Source organism: Merops nubicus, unplaced genomic scaffold, assembly GCF_000691845.1.
Source record: "Merops nubicus isolate BGI_N331 unplaced genomic scaffold, ASM69184v1 scaffold17853, whole genome shotgun sequence".
Taxonomy (NCBI): Eukaryota; Metazoa; Chordata; class Aves; order Coraciiformes; family Meropidae; genus Merops; species Merops nubicus.
The window spans coordinates 1-22,576 of NW_008601150.1; the positions used below are offsets into that span (position 1 = coordinate 1).

At 38.8% G+C, this 22,576-nt stretch overlaps 1 protein-coding gene across 1 annotated transcript; it reads right to left on the reverse strand.

Annotated features, from left to right (window-relative positions):
* Window positions 1-397: 397 nt before the first annotated feature.
* LOC103770649 (peroxisomal multifunctional enzyme type 2-like) lies at window positions 398-21,447 on the reverse strand (the record flags this gene model as incomplete). Its single annotated transcript, XM_008937919.1, has 11 exons — window positions 398-504; window positions 8,298-8,426; window positions 9,342-9,366; window positions 9,946-10,037; window positions 12,935-13,122; window positions 14,761-14,845; window positions 15,610-15,656; window positions 15,748-15,769; window positions 16,794-16,853; window positions 17,435-17,542; window positions 21,394-21,447. Coding segments are annotated over 11 exons (917 nt in total), but the record flags the coding sequence as incomplete, so codon positions are not given.
* Window positions 21,448-22,576: the final 1,129 nt, after the last annotated feature.

Here is a 22,576-nt window from a genome sequence, read left to right on the forward strand (position 1 = left end):
TTTCAGGTTCTTCAGGTGATCACAAACTTGATCTTAACTTATGAAAATTATTTATCTATAGAGAAGAAGCCAGAGCAAAACCACACTGCCCAACAAGACCTGTCCCCTGTCCCTTTTCTGAAGAATTTCCTAACTAAAGAGGCTTACAGAACTTAAAAGCACTTGCATTCTGCATTACTCAGTCTACTTAGCCCCAAGTCTTTCCACAATTAATATGAAAAATAAGGAGTGGAGTCTGGACATGTTTCTTAATCTGTTTCTTCATGTTACACTTCAAAATCTACCTTCCTTTTTGCTGACAGCAAGCCAGAGTAGAAGCCAATCAGCAACACAAGCCTCTCTGATCAAGGTTTTCACCTAACTTTGAGTGCTAACTCTGGCATACAGAGGTACTTACCGTGTCAACAGATGAAGAGACCACTGATCCAGAGCTTGTTGAATTCATAGAAACATCCCCTTGAGACTCTATCTGACTTAGAGCATCGTTCAATACAGTTACAGACTCTAGAAAAAGAATTAAAAAAAAAAAATCACTTATGAACAGCCATAAATGAGATATTCCAGTTAAAAAAACATGCCAGCAAATGAGACACAGCCTTGTACCTCCCAAATCATCCTTAAATAAATATCTATCTGCAACTAGCATAGCAGTTAAAACTGCCTTTTACAGGCTTCTCTGTAACAGCTGGCAGGTGATCTCCACACCAGTCCCGTCAGTTCTGCACCCAGCAGTCAGCTGTGACACTCACCTAATTCAAGTGCCTGAAACACAACTGGTGCTACACACCACCTTTCGAGCTAAGAGGAGTGTATCAGTAAATACTTCATTGTATTCTCTGAACCACAATGTTAAGGAGAAGATAATGAGCTGTTGTGGTGAGCAGAGCCCGCCCTAGGCAGGGATCGGCGTGCGGAAGATCTCGCGATGTAACGGAAAGCTCAGACTGCCCACGAGGGGCCTTGTGGGTGTGGCTTGTGCTATATAAGCAATTGCAGCGATGCAATAAACGCCATTTGCAACATCCTTCATATTGAAGCCTGTGTCTGTGATGGTACCCAACGGCAGAGGTTGGGTGGCAGCGATCCCGGGGATCAGGTGTCGGTAACGACAATGAGCACTACATTTCAACAGTCTCAGAAACAAACACCTGAAAATTGGCAGTGCTTCCATATTGCAGACTCTTTGCAATAGAATTAAGTGGTCTCAACTGCTCTTTTCCAAGTCACAACAATAAATAAAGAAACAGATAAGTGATTTGAACAATGCAAATATTACAAGCAAGATGAGGCATGGCTGAGATACAGAACTCAGCTATGGTAAAGACATGCCATCCAGAATTGCTTGCTCCTTGAAGCTGAATATGGCTAAAATCATTATTAAACACTTGTGCGTTAGAAAGAATCAATCAAAAAGTGTTAAGAAACACATACAGAAACAAAGTGTTTAAATCAGAGGAGCACAAAATCATTCCTTAACTACTATTACCTTGGCACTGCTCTCCTCCACTTCAAAACCCCTATAAGCTGTCCTGACTTGCACTGTTGCTCAGACTAACACCGTGTTGTTCTATTGCACAGCACTCCCCTAATACCCCGCAAGTTATCTGCAATACCCTCTTGCAGAATCTTGAGTTCCTAAACTATTTATTGCTTCTCTGTCACACTGCTGGAATCATCACTGTTTATTTGTGGCCTGAATCTCATGAAGCAAAAGGAATATCTACAAAACAACATATGTTGTCACTTCTTGTGCCAAAGACAAGCCTTAACTTTGGGTACAAGTGCTGTCATAACATGAGGTTATGCCATTTATGTAATGTGAGAATATGCCAAACAAGAGATCTGTAATTTATAAGAACTCTTTAAAAAGTAATCCCTTTAATCCTTTTTTTCATTCATGAACTGAAAGAATGGCAAGCAATACTGAGCTGCTGGGAGAAGCAACAGTCTGTTTCTACCTTTCCTGCATAGACCAAGGAAAAGTTTTCACATTACTTTGAAATCTTCAAGGGAAAATACAGCTCTGACCTCCAAATAAAACTGGCTGTTTCTGCAGCCTTTCACGTCCACAACCCATTTCCATGCAGTAAGATGACTATCATTCTCAGTGGTGAAATCTGAAAATAAGATTTCCAATGTGTATTTTACATGCAGTGACATCATTAAGACCAACACTATAAAGGCAACTTCTAATTTAATAATGGTGCAGAATACTACAAATCTCCTTTTCAAGAAGTCCTTCTTCCAGGTCATATGATATGACTGGACTCTCAAATTGGTGAGCTGACTTGTGTCTGGACAAATACTAAAGAGATCATAGGATCACAGAATGATTTGGGTTGGAAGGGTCCTTTAAAGGTCATCTAGTCCAATCCCCCTGCAGTGAGCTCCAGGAGGGCTCCACTCAGCCTAACCTTGGATGTTTCAAAGAGTGGGGCATCTACTACTTCTCTGTACAACCTGTTCCAGTGTTTCACCACCCTCAGCCTAAAAAATCTTCCTTCTATCTAGTCCCAAACTACCTCCTTTTAGTTTAAAAATATTACCCCTTGTCCTCTCACAACAGGCCCTGATAAAAAGTCTGTCCCCAATTTTCTTACAGGCCCCTTTAAGTACTGAAATGCTGTAATAAGGTCTCCCTGGAGCCTTCTCTTCCCAAGGCTGAACAATACCAACTCTCTCAGCCTGTCCTCAGATGTTTAAGCTCTCGGATGATTTTTGTGTCCTTCTCTGGACCCACTCTAACAAGTCCATGTCTTTCTTGTACACCAGAGCGGGACACAGTACTGGATGCTTGAACTTCAAACTTATTGAGGATGCACTCAATCCCACTGTCTTTGTTATTGATGAAGATATTAAAAATATTGATTTTTTCTGCCCCTCCCACCAATTACTATGCTAGAGGATTTTTCCAATTAAAACCCCAGTGATGACATATTCCTTTCATCTTCCATGGACTGCTAGGGCAGTACACAACTGAAATGTCCTAATGTGTTAGTTATTTCAGTCCTCACTGCTCTTTTGCTGCCTGGCATAAGAAACTGATAATCAGATTTACAGTAATATTCTAGCAGTTGACCAGACAGGAATCTTTCACAAGGCAGGGCTACACCTTCAAATAAAGAGTAGATTAGACTACTGCATTTAGCAGTACAAAGGTCATGATGAAAGACGTTATTAGCTAACAATGCAATGTGAGTGAGACTGATAAAAATGAAAGATGAAATATTACAATATCACTGGTGAGTGAGGTTTGAAGACTGAGAGGGATGGTTTCAACAGTTTTTATTATTTTCTGAGTACTGAAATGCTAAGAAATAGGGAGGAATACCACCGAGTGGTACATGACTTTTCAGTCATGTAAAAATACAAGGGTGACTGAAATTTATGTGTCAGCAGTAGATTTAACTATGACAATTTATACTTTTTAATACATGACTCTACAAGCTGAGTAAGGTTCTTCCAATATTCAAGAAATAGCTGGAAGGGTATGATTTTGGCAGAAACAAAGCCAGTGGAACACCTTTCTATTAGCACAATTATTTTTTATAGCATTTTGGGAGTATTTTTTAAGTTATGCTGTCATTTAAAACCTGAAATTTCCACTACCCCAGCACAGTCTGCTATTATAGAGCAAATGATTATCAGACAGCAGGGAAAGATTAACCTGAAGAGCAAAGGTTGAAAATAGTAATGACAAAACCTATCTCTAAAAATGCTCTGCTCAATTCCAGTTAGGTAACATTGCCTAAGAAGCACATCCCTTAACTATGGAGGAAGCAGCACCAGTGTTTAAAGCCTTTTTAAAAACACAAAGAAAGCTGAAACTGAAGCTGGAAGAGTTTCAGCTTAAGAAGAGTTTCTTCTTAAGCCAGATTTTTCTTTATATACACACAAAGTATGCATACACACATATACACATGCCTTCTATGTGTTTAATATTCATTTGCAACCTGTAAATCCGGTATCTCTATACCAGAGATAAGCTTTTGCAATGTGCCATAAATCAGCCAGTGAGAATGCTCAAGTTGTTTTCTGTACCTAGACAGCTTCCTAGAATCAGGCTAGGACAGAAGAGCAAGTAGTGAGTGCACTGTGGAGGTAAGCAGCTACTGGACCTAGCTTTGCCTGAGAGGGAATACAAGGAGACAGCAGACCAACATGTTGTGCGGCATGCAGCTGTGACCAAAGGCACATGCACCACACATTCAGAAGTTTCTGTATCATGCTTAATTTGGTCCTTCTGCTCATGCACAGGTGCCCAGGATCTCTCTGCATCTCAAAACATGGGTTTGTGTTACCATGACAAATATGTCAGCTCACTAGATCCAGCTGCAAATGGGAGCCGGAGCAATTCTTTTCTAGTACTGCTTATGCCAAGTCACATTATTCTGCAATCACTACTGCCTACGGGTGTACAGGGAGCCTGTTACAGTGACTCACAGATGTACCCTCTAAGTCGCTTCTGTGTCCTAACCTTAAGGCTCTGATTAAGCCCTGCTTATCTTCCTGAAAGATTTCTAGCTTGTTCTGAAGTGGTATCAAGTGTGTCTTCACACTTCAGTTTAATCACTAGTGAGCAAATAACATCATCGTGCAAATTCAGGTAAGTCACTGCTGCCTCAGAGGCACTGACACTCTCACGCTGCATTAAGAAGATGGCTGCCTTCCACTCCTGGCAAAGGGCATGCAGGAGAATACATGTCAGCAAAACTACATCTTCCACTTCAGCTTCCTAATCCCTAAATTCTCATACAGCTTCTAAAAAAAGTCTGTTCTCAGATTTTTTTGTTGTTAAAAAGCCATCATGTAGTGAGTGCACTAGCAATTGTGTATTTTGGCAGTTAGCAGGCCTAGAACAGAACTGTGTGGGAGTAGAGGAACTGCCTGAACTTCTCCAAGTACATTAAGGACTAAGCCTGCAAAGCCTGGGGAATAACTACAGAGAACATTCAAAGAAAGACACCTGAGGTATTAAAAGGAAAGTGGAAATGCAGGCCTAGTCAGTCACGCTGACTGTATCAGACAGCTTTTGGGGTAAGTGAAGGAGCCTGGGCAAAAGACCATACCACACAATCAGCAGCAGCTCATACTGAAAGTTGTAGGGTAACTACCAGGAAAAACTGCTTTATCACTCACATTATCATGATATCTGAGAAAGTTCAGTGAGTTCCTGAATTAACATCAACTGCCAAATAAAATAACAATTAACAATTTCCTATTAATTAAAATTGCTTAAAGCCTATACAAGCATATCCTGGTACAATAGCAGGAGTTATTTAGCTTGACTCAGTTTATGTGCTAAGAGAACATGCCTACAAACTGAAGAAATGCTTAAAAAAAGTCAAAAACATGGAATATAAAAAAAATCACATTTGTACTTAAACTGTCTTTAAGAAAAAGAATTAAATGTTTTCATTTCTCAACAGACTACCACTAAAACAAAGATGAGACACTATTTCCATTTAGTCTTCACAAGGTCAGTATCTCCAGCAGAGAAACCTTGCCTAAATAGACAGCTATGAATGTGCTTTAGTTAAAAATCAAATGAGTGCTTTGCTAGGCAGGGCTCTAGATTTATGATCATTTAGACTTCAGATGTGGAGCATTTAATTTATTTATCTTCAAGAGAATGACCTCCCCCTCTGCTTGCAAGAAAGAGAATTCCAAGTTAAAAAAAGCACAACATGAATCCAGGTATTTGGTTATGTATGATTGCTACACATGTATGAAAAATTACCTTTCAAAAAACCCCAATCAGTCAACAGATGACAGTCCCACTTTTTTGAATGAAAACAAATTAAGTCAAGCTGCTCTGATCAGCATGCTAAAACTATGAAACAAGATTAACACTTCTGACTATGGGATTTTCTACTACATTACAAGCAAATACCATATCTAATTGGGGTGTTTTTATAATTATACATAAAGCATCTACACGACTGCTCTTCACAGCACCACCGAACTACTTAAATCATTGAAATCTGAGAGTTGTAACTTGCAGATATTATTTATTGCACCTTTTCATATTTAACACAAATACTCCAATTAGTTTCCCTTATTTAACAGTTGAATACCTTCAATCAATAAAGTAGAGACTTTGGCACTACAAAAAAAAATTAAATATAGAACTGAGACGTCTACTCAGCTAAGTTCTTCAGGATTTTATTCAATACTTCCGCTAATTCTCACATGTAACAAACTAATGGAAGACTTTTCATTCAGCCTGGCAGAAATCGTGGCTTGATGTCACTGAAAGAACAGTACTATATTTTGGCTAGGTTCATAACAAAGCAGAAGATAAGGTATGGACACTGCAAGGGAGCCTCATGCTAATGCAATATTTACATTTTCCTGACTGTAGAAAGCTGCTTTGTTGTACTGTAAGGACATTTACTTCAGAAGTTGTTGATTTTTTTTCTCCCGATAACATCAAGACACCGACGTGGAGTGTCATATGTAATGCTCGAGAAACTTTCAAAAGAAATTCCCATCTACAACTTTTTTCCTAAAACATTTTTCTGCTAGCAATCCATAAAAAAACAGCACAGTATGTGTGACAGATTGAAGAACAGATCAGAAACTGTCAGGTTGGGATTATGTTCTTAAAAATGTCATTCCATAGCAGGACAGAGAACATTCATAAACCAAATATCACTGAAAACAATCTGAAAGATGAAACCCAACTACTGTACGGTTAATTACATTCCTTTACCAAGATCTGAGGGAAAGGACAAAGTGTGTTTTATATCTGGTTTTGGTTCAGACATCTAAAAACTTACCACTAAGGTTTTAACAAAATCACACACTCACAGAATGGCTTAGGTTGGAAGGGACCCTAGAGATCATCTAATCCAACCTCCCTGACATGGGAAGGAGGGGTGTCCTTGCCCATGCCAAGGATGTCCTTGCCCATGACAAGGATGTCACGCAGGACAGTGTCAAATGCCCTGCACAAGTCCAGGTAGATTGCATCAGTTGCCCTTCCCATACCTATCGCAGTTGTAACTCTGTCGTAGAAGGCCACCAAATTAGTCAGACACGATTTGCCCTTAGTGAAGCTCTGCTGGCTGTCACCAATCACCTTGTTATTTTTTATGTACCTTAGTGCAGATGCCAGGAGGATGTGCTCCATGATTTCACCTGGCACAGAGGTGAGGCTGACTGGTCTGTAGTTCTCTGGGTTTTCTTTACCTCCCTTTCTAAAAATGGGGGTTATGCTTCCCTTTTCCAGTCTGTGGGAACTTTGCCAGTCTGCCACTATTTCTCAAATATGATGGCGAGTGGCCAGAAACTTCACCTGCCAGTACCTTCAGGACCCGTGGATGCATCTCATCAGGTCCCATGGACTTGTGCACCTTCAGGTTCTCTAGGTGTTCCCAGACCTGATCTGCTCCACCTACCATGGGTGGGATGCCGTAATGGATTTCAGAATCATCAGCTTAAACTTCTACAGTGTATCCAAGTATCTTTGAAATTAAAAAAAAAATCTTTAACCTAAATAACAACATGCCTAAGAAAAAAAAAAACAGCCATCAGTGATGTCAATGATTAGCATGTGTAACTCACACTAGCAAACTAAAGGTAACATCTTGCGAAATCTTGGAAAGCAGTCAGGAAAATTAAGTCTGTATGGTTCATTTATGAACAATGACAAACAGATCTAAACAGAGACATAAGACAACAAAGAGAAAGCTTGGAAGATGAAAGAGAAGCAAGTACGGCAGCAGGAGGGATCAGAGTCATTTTGGCTAAAAAAACCCCAAACATATAATGGGAAGGAACAAAGAAACTAAACAAAATATTGGAATAGAGAGTCATCTTGATCACCAGCGAAGGGGGTGATGTTACACAGCAACATAAGGCAGAAAAGAACTTCTTTGCTGTGCTATACCAAATGACTTAACCAGAGAGTTTTTTGATACGGAGAGGAGCCAATACTCCAGGACTGAAAAGAAAATACAGCCTCTCTATTACAAGGCTACTATTGGTATGTAGGTGCAATCAAACAAAACACTACTATTAGTCTGGCTGTAATACCAAAAAGAGAGTCATGTCGCTTCCCTAGAAACAATGAAGAAAGATCAAACTGTCTTAGTTCTACAAGTAAGAACACAAACGTTTCCTTAAAAAGATCTGACTGTAATGCAACGGTAAATGACAAATGTCACACGTTTACACAAGAATTCACTGGTTCTGTAGAATTCTGAAGTAGTGTCAGCAGATGGGTCACAAGCAAGCATTCTCCTCCACGCTTTGCTTGCCCGAGCTACAGGCATTACCAAAGTGTCCTTTACCTTGGATAGTTCTGGGTTTGCTGGCGTTGTCAAAGTCACAGACCTTCTCCCATTTGTCTCGCACCGCCTCCGCTGTCATCGGCTGGGTTCTGCCTCTAGCGATAGCACCCAAGGATCTCTCCCAGCGCACTGGTGGGAAACGTGAGCCAGACAGTTCAGGTAACAAACAAAGCAACTTCTAGTTTCCTCAAATCACTTTCACCTATGCCACTGCTTCCAAGATGGTACAAGAAAAGAAATGCTTTCAGTACTTCAGTGTAACTCTCTACTGTAACTTCAAGCTGGACTAAGAGGGCTTGCGGCTTTTAGAACAGGAAAGCACTAGTTTTAAACTTCATGAAGGTCACAACAGACAGGTTGCTCTCTGAAACTACTACATGGGTTTTAGGATTCTGCCTAGTGGAAAGCTGTAGCTAGTATGTATCTACACACACTGCCTTCTGACACTATTTTGGCTACTAACGCTTAAGAATATTCTGAAAGCCTCATTTATTATTTATGAAGAAATGTTAAAACCTGTTGCCAGCATCTCCAAATGATCCATGAAGTTGCATTTCAATACTGTAACTTCAGAGAAATTGGTAAGGCTAATGTGAAATCAATTCCGGAAGGATACAGACCTCCCAGACTGCAGCTGGTCCTTAATCTGTCATATTAGGATTGCTCTTCCTTAGCAATAGGCAATGAATAAGGCCATACTGGTAACTCATTAATGACCTTGTTTCACTTTAAAGACCTCAGCAGTAGCCATTATAATGATTAAAAATGGCATTTTCTTTTGACACCAGAGAGGTGAAGGCAGATTTTCAGTTGTACTAAAACTCAGCTCCTTGTGGAGGGCAGCAAGAGCTTACCAGTTTCCCCAGTGTGTAGTGAACTTTCTGACTTTTACTTAAACAGTATCCTCAAATCCCTAGGCTTATGCCTACATTCTCTCCCTAAAAAAAAAAAAGTCTTAAGCAGAGGTTAACTGCAAAGATTTTTTTGCACAATTCTGTTGTCAATTCAAAAACCAAAATCAATCCTGCAACACAAAATACTTACATTTTCCAATCCAACCAGCTCCCACCTGCCAAGAAAAAAAAAAAAAAAATCACACAAATCACACTTCAGAACAAACTCTACATCATAAAAATTTCTGAACTACTGCTGGTTGTATTTAACAGTTTAGTTAAGCACTGGAATGTGAGCAACATAAAACTCCAAGAACAAGATAAAAGTTTCCATTCAATTTATAAGCTAGCAGTTTGATGACAGTATCTATAATGTACACTGTAACTAAGTAACTCACCCTTCCTGCAAGTTGCCTTCTGTATCTGAATTACTTAGAAAACAAACCTTTTTTTATATTTTAGTTGCTTTGGTACTTTTTCAAACTTAAAAGGGTACTGTAAGAATTTTAACAAACAGATCAGTAGTATTCTGAGCACAGATCAGAATCTGATTAGATTCCGACTGCCTGACATACTTCTTATATATAGCACAACAATGTAAGTGCTTCTTATGTGTATGCTGACCATGTGGTACCTTATATGATAATTCAGTTTCAGCAAAAATGTTAAGACTGGATAGGCTAAGGCAAATTACTGATTTCAGGAGAAGGGATAAATGGATGGAAAGAAAGGGAAAAAAAAAAAAAAAAGGTTACCTCAAACAGACTGCCATTCTCCATACAGCTCTCGTGGCAAAGCCAGACAACTAACGGAGCCACGTACTCTGGTTTGAAAGCATCAATCAGATCTAGAACAAATGGGAGAGGGGAATCATAAAATAGAACTACTGTATGCTTTCACCAAATCATTCTTATTCTAACACCTTCTGATGAACAGCAGAGCCAGGGAAAATTCAGTCAACAGTGTTCTGCCATGAGAAGAAAACACAAGTTAAAAAACAACAACAACAACAAAAAACCCACACACACAACCAAACAACATTTGAAGATTCATTAAATACAAATAACTGATGAGACACATGCATGCATTCAAGTCCCATGACATAGGTTCTCAGCCAGACAGAAAGATGACAGTCTAAATGTTGAGAAGCCTGTAGTATGCAGACTGCAAAGCCAGGTACCTTCCTAAATTTCCATCTGACAGGCAGCATGAAAAAAGCCAGCTAGACAAAATACTGAGAGAGAGATACCTAAGCAATCTCCCTTTTAATTTGCTAGTCATTTCTCAAGAAAAGACAATAGGAAAACAATTAGAGCTGCTGAGTATTTGAGAAATATCTCCTGTGGAAATGACAACATTTCCAAACGAGATATTGAGAATTATTAGCCATACTACATTTACGTATCAATTGTATTCAGGATTTTTAAATATAATCTAGCACTAGAGAACTAGGGCTGTTCAGTCTGGAGAAGAGAAGGCTCCGAGGTGACCTTATTGTGGCCTTCCAGTATCTTAGGGGGGCCTACAAGAAAGCTGGGGAGGGACTTTCTAGGCTATCGGGTAACGACAGGACTAGGGGGAATGGGGCAAAACTGGAAGTGGGCAGATTCAGGCTGGACGTGAGGAAGAAGTTCTTCCCCATGAGAGTGGTGAGACCCTGGAATGGGTTGCCCAGGGAGGTGGTTGAGGCCCCATCCCTGGGGTTCTTTAAGGCCAGGCTGGATGAGGCTCTGGGCAGCCTGATCTAGTGGGAGGTGTCCCTGCTCATGGCAGAGGGGTTGGAACTGGGTGATCCTTGGGGTCCCTTCCAACCCTGACAGATTCTGATCTGTTTTAGCAGAGGGCTTTAGAGCCCTATTGGCTCAATGGTTGGACTTGATGATCTTAAAGGTCTCTTCCAACATAAAGGATTCTATGATTCTAAAACTATCTAAAAATGGAGAAACTATCATGCAACAGAGTGTGGTTGTCCAGACAGATATCACCATATATGCTATTATTTGCCTGAAAAGAAAAAATTTACTTTGTTAAATTTGCTTTTTTGGCTTTCAGAATATTGTTCTTCCAACAGCAACAGCTATTCCTCAGCTAAAGGTCAGCAATCATTTTCAAATATTCCTTGACCAATGAAGAGCTAGGGAAGTTTAGCCTTAAAGGTACTTAATGTGACAAGGAGCCAAGTTGAAGTACCAGAAGTTCACTTTTAGCAGTTCCACAGAGGTAAAAGGAAGCTGAACTCCACTTAATATGGCACACTGTAAATGCATAACAAAAGCATTAGGCTTTTCTGAAGTATTCTGCTTTATGCCACACATTATTTAGTCTCAGAAATTAGCACTAGGTGATTATCGGTAATGATATAAACCAACTATCAAATGGATTAAGACATAGGTGGTAGAATTTTAAAAACCACACAGAATGTGCAAACTACATTTAGAGTTCTAACAAAAGCAACAATAAATGACCAAAGTGAACATACATAACTGTGGCAATGCTAAAGCACAGGTGCCTGTAAACATCTAAAGATGAACAGGAAAGTACTGACTAAGATAACAAGGATAACTTCACAAGACATAGGAAAATGCTTTTAAAAGTCTAGCACACAAAGCTTTTAATACTATTTGAAAAACTGGGCAGAGAGGGAGGCAGTGAGGTAAGACATAAATTGTCACAGCTGTAACTATCTTAAAAGGAGACTAAAGTATCTCACTCTTCCTAAAATGACTAAAAAAACATTATGAGGTGTTTCTGCCACTCTACATAAAAATTTTCAGGAAATTCCAGCTACTGAACTCCACACTTTACACTTCAGAAAGTCTCAGCTGCAAGCTTATTGTACTTGACTCTTGTGTAAGGAAGTGCAAGAAATCCCTGGAGCCAACAACCTATGGAGATGCCAGAAATAATGCATTCAATCCAGGTGTAAGTGTATAAACTGTATTACATCTCAATATCTTGCATATCAGTCTGAAAAATGTAATGATTCCCCTCCCTTTGAAATCTGCCTGTCACTAGGGTAAAGAAGGATAGGAGAACAACAGAGCAGGGTGATTCTAGAAGATTTTGTGAAAGGAACTTCCTTTTACAGGCTTTTTTTCCCCAAATTAATTTTTGTTTCTTCTGGTCATTTGCCAAAGTAATTAGTCACTCTATTTATCCTAAATTTACACTTTAAACACAGCTGTCTCCTATAAAGTTCTTTATCCTGACTTCCCAATGAAGACCTCGCTTAAAACCTGCTCACGCATTCAAAGACTAGCAACTGTAATAAAGAAAAAACAAACTATATTGGGCAACTCAGTTCAGTATCATCTCCTGCTGATCATGGAACAAAGAACACACATGACATGTTGTGCAAAACCCAGTATTTTGCAATTAGAGAAAACTATAACAAGGGCAAACACCTTATGCACATCCCCGATTCCACATCTGATGAAACGAACGAGCCATTGCACTACCACAGGCAGATCTTGGGAAAGACTATATAATTAAACAGCCTTGACACATGAAATTGCTTTTGGGAATTACAAAACTTGCTTCTTATCTTGTGACAGAAAATTAGAATTCCTTACAACAGATGAAGTAAGTTGACAGTTCAGAGTCAAGAAGACAGTAGGAAATTAGGAATCAGTAGGAATTAGTGTATGAAGTGTAAAGCATTTGCATTTGTGAAGAGGTAAGAACGCTGGCTGTGCTTCCATTCACAGAAAAAACACCAGTGTAGGCAGACACTAAATGATTCACCTTGTGGCATGACAGTCTGGGTCAGTCTGGATCCAGCAGTAGGAGCAATTGTGTTGCAGTGGATATTATACTTCCGGCCTTCAATTGCAATTGTGTTTGAAAGACCCAAAACACCAAGTTTTGCAGCACTGTAGTTTGCCTGACCAAAGTTTCCATATATCCCAGCAGCTGAGGAAGTCATAATTATTCTTAGTGGAGAGGAGAGAAAAGAAAAAAATAAAGTTCAATGATTTATTCAAATTGTTTAATTCTATACAACACCATTTTCTAGTTTGTCATTATATTCTCCACATTCCACAGAAGCGTGTAAATAAGAAACATTATTTGTTGGTTTTGCTAACAGATGCCTTGTCATGTTTTATTGATAGCAAACATTTGATTTACCCTGAAGCATTGCCACAGTATCAGAAAACTAACAAAGTCATGAACCTTCCTGATTTATACTGCACAAAAACAGACATTCTGTGACAACTGGATACGGTACACAGAAAAGTGTTTTCTTCCCCTGTTCTAACTGCACTTCAAGTAGCACTATTCTTGTACCTAACAAATGGTTTCAGTGGTCAGAAGAAAATTATTTTACTGAAAATGACTATACTTTAATATCCACCTGGTATTATGTGGAGACATCCTCTTACACCACTGAAATTCAAAGAATCCTAACGCACATAAAACGCGTGGAGGAAGAAGGCAGCAAAGTCTTGCCCCTTGCTGTCCCCTAACATCGCTCCTAAGAAAGCTCTGAACCCACTGCAGCTCACAGCAGACTTGAGGCCAGAAAGCACTGCGCTGCATGTCTTCTCACAAACTGGAGTTCAAAAGGGTCCACACTTTCACTTTTAAAATACACCTTCCCAGAACCTGTTTCAAAGTACTGTAAACACACTGCACAGCTGGGATCAAAATCTACTTCATTTTTATTACTGCCTCACCGACAACAATGCCATGTTTTTAATCTAAATAAAGAGATGTGTTACAAGCACTGGCTCAATATGAACAAGATGAGAAAAGCCACAAAAACCTATACAAAGCAGGTGTTTTGCAGATGGCACACACCTAAACATACATTCAGAAGCACTTAGTACCATTGATATCTGTGCAAACACAGAAAAGCAGCCAATGGAATTTTTTTTCCTAAATGGCTGCAGCTCCTAGACTTTAGCTGTGTATTCTGCTCGCTGATCTCTTCCCCCATCTTTACCATTCCATTCCCTGGATGAGAATGAACATCACTTTGGTCACAGAATGACAGCTTTCAACACATGGGTAAGGTTGTTAAGATTAATATAATCATGTCAGTGCTTTGATAAGGAAAACCAACAAAAGTGGAAAAAACTTAAAAGGACTAAATTCACTGCACTCTTTCAGTTAACTGTAACACATACCAAAATAGACTAGTAACGCTCCCACAACTTGTAATATAAGTACATTTGTCCAAAAGATAAAAAAAAACCACCACCAAAAGCCCAAACCCAAACAAAAATAACCCAAGACCTACAAACAGAACTGTATGTACCTGTCACTTGTAACAAACATTTCTAACCAGTCCTCATGAAAAGAAAAGGAATTTCTGTAACCCTACATCTCTTGTCTGGGATATTTGCATCTACACTGAAAAAAAACCTTAAACACTTGGCTGGGGAAGTAGAGCAGGGTGTAGAACTGAAAGCATAAGGTTTTTGTTCCATCCCATTTGGATTGGTTTTGTTCCATCCCAGCAACAGTGAAAGGAAAGGATACTAAATTCCTCCTTTGCTGTCAGGGAACGCATCAGTCTGTTACACACTACTGAAAAGGAGAAAAAAAAAACGGAGACAAATATTTACCTGCCAAATTTCTGATTTTTCATATGATTCCATGCAGCTCGGGTGACCAGGAATGATCCCCTTAAATGAATTCTGTGAATTATATCTAGGAACAAATGAATGTTGGTTTAATAATTCTAGATTTTGTCTCTTGACTTGAAATAAGGCATTTGTTTCTTCTTCGTGACAAAAACTGCACTCTGAAACACTGTCAAACTGTTACAAAAAATGTGGTGGGCTTTTTTTTTTTAAATCTTTTTTATTAATTATTTTGAAGGGCTTGCCTAAACATACACTGATTATCTCTTCTGCCTTGTTTGGGGCTCTCCTGTACCAAATTTAGAAGCATTCAAAATTCCTGCACTCAAGTACAGTCAAACAAGGACTACAGAAGCCTCTGAAGGCTCTCTAAAAAAGTCTGCTCAACTAGCTTATCACCACCTACTGAAAGTTCCCCCAGTCATTCTGTCCCTTGACACAGCAGTTTTCTTTGTTACTCGTCCTGGGTCTTTTAAGCCTGTTTAGTATTCAGCCAGTTAGTTCTGGCTCTAGGAATGTGTTCTGCTCAAAAAAAACCCCTATTGTTTGGCTTCACATAGCTCTTTTTTATATCCCACTCAGCAATGTGGAGTGGCAGCGAGAGCTCCTCTTCCTCTTTGGAACTCCACACACCTACCACGCACTGCAGCACGGACCTGGTGTGCAAGCTGAACATAAGCAGCTGACCACTAAAGTTTCAGGGCAAAGGGTAATCCTCTGACCTGGCACAGGCAGCCTCCTCCCCTGCCTCGTCGTCTTCCTTGTACCAGTGGGAGGGATGTACCTTTCACCTTTCACATAGAAAGCACATTTTAAAGTTTATCAACTCACCCCAATCTTCATCACTTATCCGAACGAATGAACGGTCTCTCAGGATCCTAAAATCCATTAATGGGAGAACAACATTTTAAAAAAAAAAAAATTTAAAAGAGCACAATCAAATAGGAAAAAAACTTCAAGTTTACTCACCCAGCATTGTTTATAACGATATCTGGGGAGGGAGCAGGGTTAGAAAAGAAAGAAAGAAAGAAAGAAAATTAAGTGAATGCATTGATAAAATAGAAGCTAGTTTCCATTTTTCTCCCACTTCTAAAAATATATAAAGAACACTGCACATATAGATCAGCTTACTACTCTATAGCTCCCTGTCCTGACCAGTGACACTCTACTATTGGACAATAATTAAGACAAGACAAAATACTTCAGCACAGACAAGTTTCAGCCTCCCAGTGGAGCAAAGCCTGACAGGGAAGATGTAGCTGAGAGTTGCTGGCTACCCAGGAACACAGCAGCTGCACAGTTTTGCAGCTTTCAGAGTGCTCCAAATTATGCAGTTTGTGCCACCATCTTTGTTGCAGTAAGCCCAAATGACAACTGGAAGAACCAGTCACAGAGCCACTAAAACAACCTGGATCATAACAATTTTTTGCCAAATATTTAATTTGGCACCTGTTGGATTTGATCACGTGTACTTTTAGCCATTTGACCCCGAGTTAAAATTACATAAACTTCACAATTACACAGTGGTAACCATATTGTACAGAGGAACATTACTTGTTAGGTAAAATATCTAAAGCTTTTTTTTTTTTTTTTTAATTTATGTTAAAGCATTTTCATCTCCACATAGGCAAAGGAGCTTCCAAAAGAAGACAGGGCATCACTGATTCTTCAGCAACATTATTTATAGTAATTTTATTCAGCTAGTTATAATACTTGATGAACTATGTGCTTTGAGACAGAAATTATTAACCATTCCTGAAGATCCAAAATTCTGAAGGAAAACAAGAATCACATATTGATATTTAAACTTCTGCTAAAAGATACCAAAAAGACAGAAAAAATTCTGCCCATTCAGATTTAAAGTGGAAAGCCCCTGAGTTAGGTTTCACTCACTAAGGGCATCAAGAGCTACTGATTTCTACTGTTCTCACACTGAACTTCATACACTTGTCAATTGCAGTTTATAATGGTTCTGCCCTGGCAAACAGGTTACAACAGCAATTAAACAGCTATACCTATCCTCCCAAAAGCCTCAAGTGCTGTCTTCACAAGTTTTTCACCATCTTCTACTGAATCTGTAGAGAAAAAAATATCTATTTCAGTAAAATGAACCAGATAAGACTGCAGTTCCAGGATATTAACAACTAATTTACAGAATCATAGAATGTACTGGGGTGGAAGGGACCCCTAAAGGTCACCTATTTAGTCATTTAATTCCATGAAGCTAATAAAAATAAATTACGTCCAACCCCAACATAAAATAAATACAAATTTGGCCACTATTTTTATGTGGCCTAGAGCAAATCCCACACAGTAAATCTAAATGGCACAATGTTTGCCATTCCAAGAAAAACTAGAAGCAAAACAAGTAAGAATCATCCATTTTCATTTTGCCTCTGACAACTGCTGATGGACAGCTTCTTAGTACGTCCATGTTAAGAAAGTCTATGAAAGAAAAAGGCATTACTAGATGAGTACTAATCAAAAAAACTATTTATACACCTGTTTTTAGCACCTGTCTCCTCCACAGTACATTACACCTATTTAATTTGTATGGTATTGGCAAGCTGGCAGTAATCCTTAATAAAGCAGTACCAACTTTTGACAGCTCTAGTACTGCTATAAAGCCTTACACTAGTCTGGAAAAGTAACATACCGTAATTGGGCACTGCCTTCCCTCCTTTCGCTCTGATTTCGTTGACAACTTTGTCCGCAGCTGAGGAGCTCTTACCATATCCCTTGAAATCACCTCCAAGATCATTCACTGTGGATGAGAAAGAAATTAATTTTTCATTGTTAACACTTAAGACTTCACAGTTTCCCCTTATGCTGGAAATTATAAGGAGTACTAATAAAACTTGCTGCATGGATCCTACTGAGACTCTCAGATGATTAGAGAACAGCAAGTCACATAGCTGTTGTGGGGATTTTTTAATTAGTATAACACAGAGTATCATTTTTGAAAACATAACATCAGAAACAGAACTTTTTTTTTTGCTTTCTCTCCACCATGTATTCAATTTGCTTTCACTGCCCAGGTGAATTCTCCAATTGTGCTATTGTACTTCAGAGGTTAAGATCAAGATAACACACCAGTCATAGGTCATTAACTCTGGTCCCTTGTCAAGCTGTTAGTTACTGTATGAAACCTAAACAAGACCGAGAAGACTTTGTTCCTGTTTAATAAAGTAGCTGAAATGTAAACTTCACCACAGAACAGGTCAAACGTTCTGGACCACAGGAGAAGAGCCTGCTCTGGAACTTCCAATTGTGCTCCTGTGAGTTAAGAAGGATACCTGACAGAGAGCTGCTTTTTTTCCAAACTGGTCTCTGCACTGAGGTGTATATCATTCATGGTATCATCACCACAGTTTGCTGTGCTGCAGTGCACGGCCCACAGTGTTGCAGAATTCATCAGGGGAACAGAAACATCACCCCCAAAAAATCCATACACACGTTTTATTTGGACAAAGAATTTTTAAAAATGGTAACAAGTATGTATAAATGGGTGCAAAATGGAGTTCTAAAAAATACAGATTTGACTGTTGATTTACATGTAACAATGGTATTTTGCCAGATAGTGTTTTGCTGTGGTGAACTCCAGCTTTGTGCCTCCTAACCTCTTAAAAGTCCTCAAGAAGCCAGTCGTAGTGAAATCCACAAAAATATGCAAGACATTCTTGCTGGTCTTGAAAAGGAAATAATTCCATATTCTGTCCTCCCCTCCGTTTTTTTACACTCTCCATGTAGAGATAAACAGAGCTTGCAGGACACACGACAAAATAAATTTTTATTGCTCAGATTAAGCAACTCTCATCTGGAATCTTGTATCCAACTTGTGTGCAGTACTTTGAGGGAAATGTAGAAACACTGCAGAAAATCCATCTAAGTAAATGAAAATGCCAAAGCCCAGAAATAGGCCACATAAAGAATAAAGGGGAGGGGGTGGAAAGCCACCACAATCAAACCAAAACAGAACAAAGAACCACCTAGCCTGAAGCAGAACGAATCAAGACAGAACGCTCAAGTACATTAACAGTCTGATGCAAAAAAAAAGAAAGAAGAGAAACTTTCCAAGCCAAATAGGTCAATATGTAACAGTCTGAGCATGCAGCTAGCACAATTCAGGTGAGGCGTTAGGGAAAACTTCCAAGTGTAGTGAAGCATTAGAAAAGGCAGCATGGGCAAACTGCTTAGTCTGCAACATCAAAGGTCTTCCACATGACACTAAAGAAAGGCAAGTCAGGAACAGCACTGGGATTTGCAACCTGGAAATCCTGGGAAAGAAGAGTGGACAACTTTGTTGTAAACAGTTATACAAAAACATGCAGTTACTCTCATGAAGATGTCACAACTCTTTACCAAGGACATGCTTATATATGTTTATAATTCACTTTAATACTAATTTGCCAACAAAAGCCTTATGAAATATTTGGGAAGATTTACACAGGTAGCAAAGCACATTAGGCTGAGTACAGGCACTTACAGAGTTGAAGGAAAAAATGAGTACAGAAGAAAGAACAGAGCTATTCAAAGCTTTGAAAATTATAAAATAACTCCATGAGTATGATAAATTTAAAAAATATAATTTTAAGCTCAAGCTTTACATCATATAATTTGCAGTTGAAAATAACCCTTAGCAAAGAGTCAGAGACTGTGACAGTTGTGACAGAGCATGGTTAGAGTCTGAAATGTAGAGAATTCCTCTAACCCTATCAGTGTTTTACCAGCAAGTAGAAGCAAATCTGTAGAGCCAAACAGTTGGTGATGAGGATCTGACATCTACAGTACATGTTTTTTTAAAAATAAACCAGCACATTTTTTGTTGTAGTCTGGTGCCACAAACCAAACAACATAGCTGAAATAACCTAGATGCACTGCTCAATTGCACCTTCCAGTTTGATTTTCAAATGAACTCCACTTGTGCACCTCAATACCATCCCACAATGCAAGCAAAAATACAAATAGACACCAATCATGAGAGATGCTTCAAAACCAGGACTCTGAGCTAAAACAGATATACAAGAAGAGCCCTCAGGTACAGGGCCAGTAGGGTCTGGACACAACATAAGTTGCAAGATAAAAAAGCATTCCCTTGCTTCTGCTTTCAGCTTTTTTCTGATGAGAAGAGATGAAGCATGACACAAAAGGTGGTGGTAAGAAAGGGGACATTTCTACTTGGGACACACTGGTGAGCCTAACCACACCAAAAGCAACTCACTGAATAGAAGGCTGTACACACAGGGAGACCTGGGACTGGACAGAAAAAGCTGCCCTGCTGGGACCCACTGATATTCTTCCAGAGTACTGGATCCCTGTTCTTACAACATACCTTCATTTTTGTAACTTAAAAAATTGAATTTCTTTTAAAGAGACAGAAGCCTCATATCTGCTTTAGTCAAAAAAATTAAAATCTTTACACAAGTAGCTTCTCAACTCTTTGAAGCCATTACCATATGCAAATAAGAGTAAGAAAAATAAGTACAAGCATGATGAGGTAACTGTAAAGCAGTACTGTAAGAAGAGGTGAACTGAGATGCAGTTTCCAAAGGGAAACAGTAAATTTCCCTTACTGATTCAGCTATTGTGCAATAAAGCCATGAGATTAAGGACTATTAGCTGCCCTGGGGTAATGTAACACATTTTCTACCAGATGCTTCTGGAAAGTCAGAACACCACTAACTACAGAGCATCAATACAGTTCAACATTTGGTCTACTTCAGTGACCTCACTCCTGTTAAATGAGAACCTGAGATAAAGTATTCTTGTTCCTAGTAAATAAGGGAAATATCAAGTAAATAAGGAAAGTATCAAAGGTTGCAACTAGCAGAACAAAATAGCCAGACTTTGTCTAAGTTGTCTAGACACAAGACTTTCCGTATTTAATCAGTAAAGCCATAGAATTTTATGAAATTTTGTAAACTGAGATTGGTATTTTTATTAGAAAGCTACTAAAAATCAGTGAGCAAGTTCTCGTCCATAATTTGCGTAAACATTTAACCTTGAACTCATCAACAATACCTGTATACATTCATTCACAGGTAGTCAAATGGCAATGCCAACTGCTCGAGAATGACCAAGAAAATAATATAACCTTTAGAATTAGCTTGTGACACAGCATTTTGCACAACTAAATATTCCTTGAAGAAGGTTCAACCAAACAACTACCTAACTATCAGAAATACTCTTCTGAGTGTTATGGGGCACTGTTGTTGAGATCAGATGGCCCTCTGTGTGATGTGCTGCAGAAAGTATTAGACAATAACATACTTATATCTTCAAACAGTCGTATTAAAAAGTTTCTGAACAGTATTCACATAAAACAGCAACTTCTCTGACCACAACTCAGGGTAAAGACACGTATGCACACATGAAAGTCAAGTCCAAGAAATTATGTAATTCAAATTGGCTCTCCAATAAACATAAGCCCTTAGATATTCTTGGGCAACTTGTTTCATAAGAAATAAAGCTTGGGAGCAAAATTTAAATAGCAAAAGATAAAACAGAAAACCATTAAATAACAAAGGTTACTGTCTAAAAGGGCATGGACTGTCGAATTGGAGCAATGTGAAAAGGCAAAGATTACTATATCGAGTTACTTAACATAAAACTTACCAACAACTGAAGCTCCTCTTTCAGCAAAAGCCAGAGCATATGCTCTGCCCAAACCTAGTTTAAAAAAAAGAAAGAAAAAGAAAGCAGTAACAAAGTCTGTCAATTTGTCTATTGGATCACAATTCAGAGAAAAAGCTACACAAAAATGAACTGCATGAAGAAAAATGCATAAAATCAACACAAACACCCTGAAGGTTCAAAATAAAACACTGTTTCCTACAGGATTAAAAGATTCACATAATTTCAAAACATAAAAGTAAACAAACTACGGACAAAATCTTCAGGCAAGAAACAAACAAAAAAATTCCCCATGCTTACCCCTTGGTATTACACTCAACAGAGCCATCAGGTAAAGCTGCCTACTGCTTAGTTTGTGGATGCAATAGAAAAATACATATGTAAGGCAGAAAGTTTAATGTTTTGAGGAAGGAGGAAATATTTCAAGTTAATTAATTACATGCTAAGTGAAGAAGATGCTTCCCTGGTTCAAGTTAGTCTTTGAGATCTGAGAAAAAAAACTGAATAAAATTTAACTGTGAATGAAGGTGTACTGACAACCTATCAGAACAGAAGACTGCTATTTTTGCCTCACAAAAGCCATACTCTTGCACTTTGGCTCAAATCCTTGGTGTGTTACATATCATTAGTTACTTGTTGTGATAAACTATTTTACGGACATATTACACTACCCACTGTACCAGTTAAGAGTTATTGAAATCAATTACAATGATCCTTTTTTTCATTCAAAAGAAACTGAGATTTGGATGACAAAAAGATGGTCAGAAAAGTTTCTTAGAGTTCAACAGTAAAAAAACTCTCACCAAAAGATTCAAAGCTAGCTCTCCAAAGGAAAAAAAATGGGGAAAAACAAAAAAAATCAGATCTGTTTTGAAACGCATCAACAAATCTGAATCTTCCTTAAGACTCCTATGAGTCTCTGCAATGGGGAATATCACATGCGAGCTGCACGTATGCCCATCGTCTGATGTAACCCAAGTCCAAGAAAACTTCTTTGTTGTTTTGAAAAAGCCACACAACTTAGAAGTGCACAAAACCCAGACATATTATACCACGTGCTGGTATTCTCAACTTGCATGCAAGGATCAAAAGCTTAAAAAAAATGATCTTGAATTGCATAAAAAGTCGCAATGCCGTGTGACAGGCAGGGATGCTCGCAGTGAGG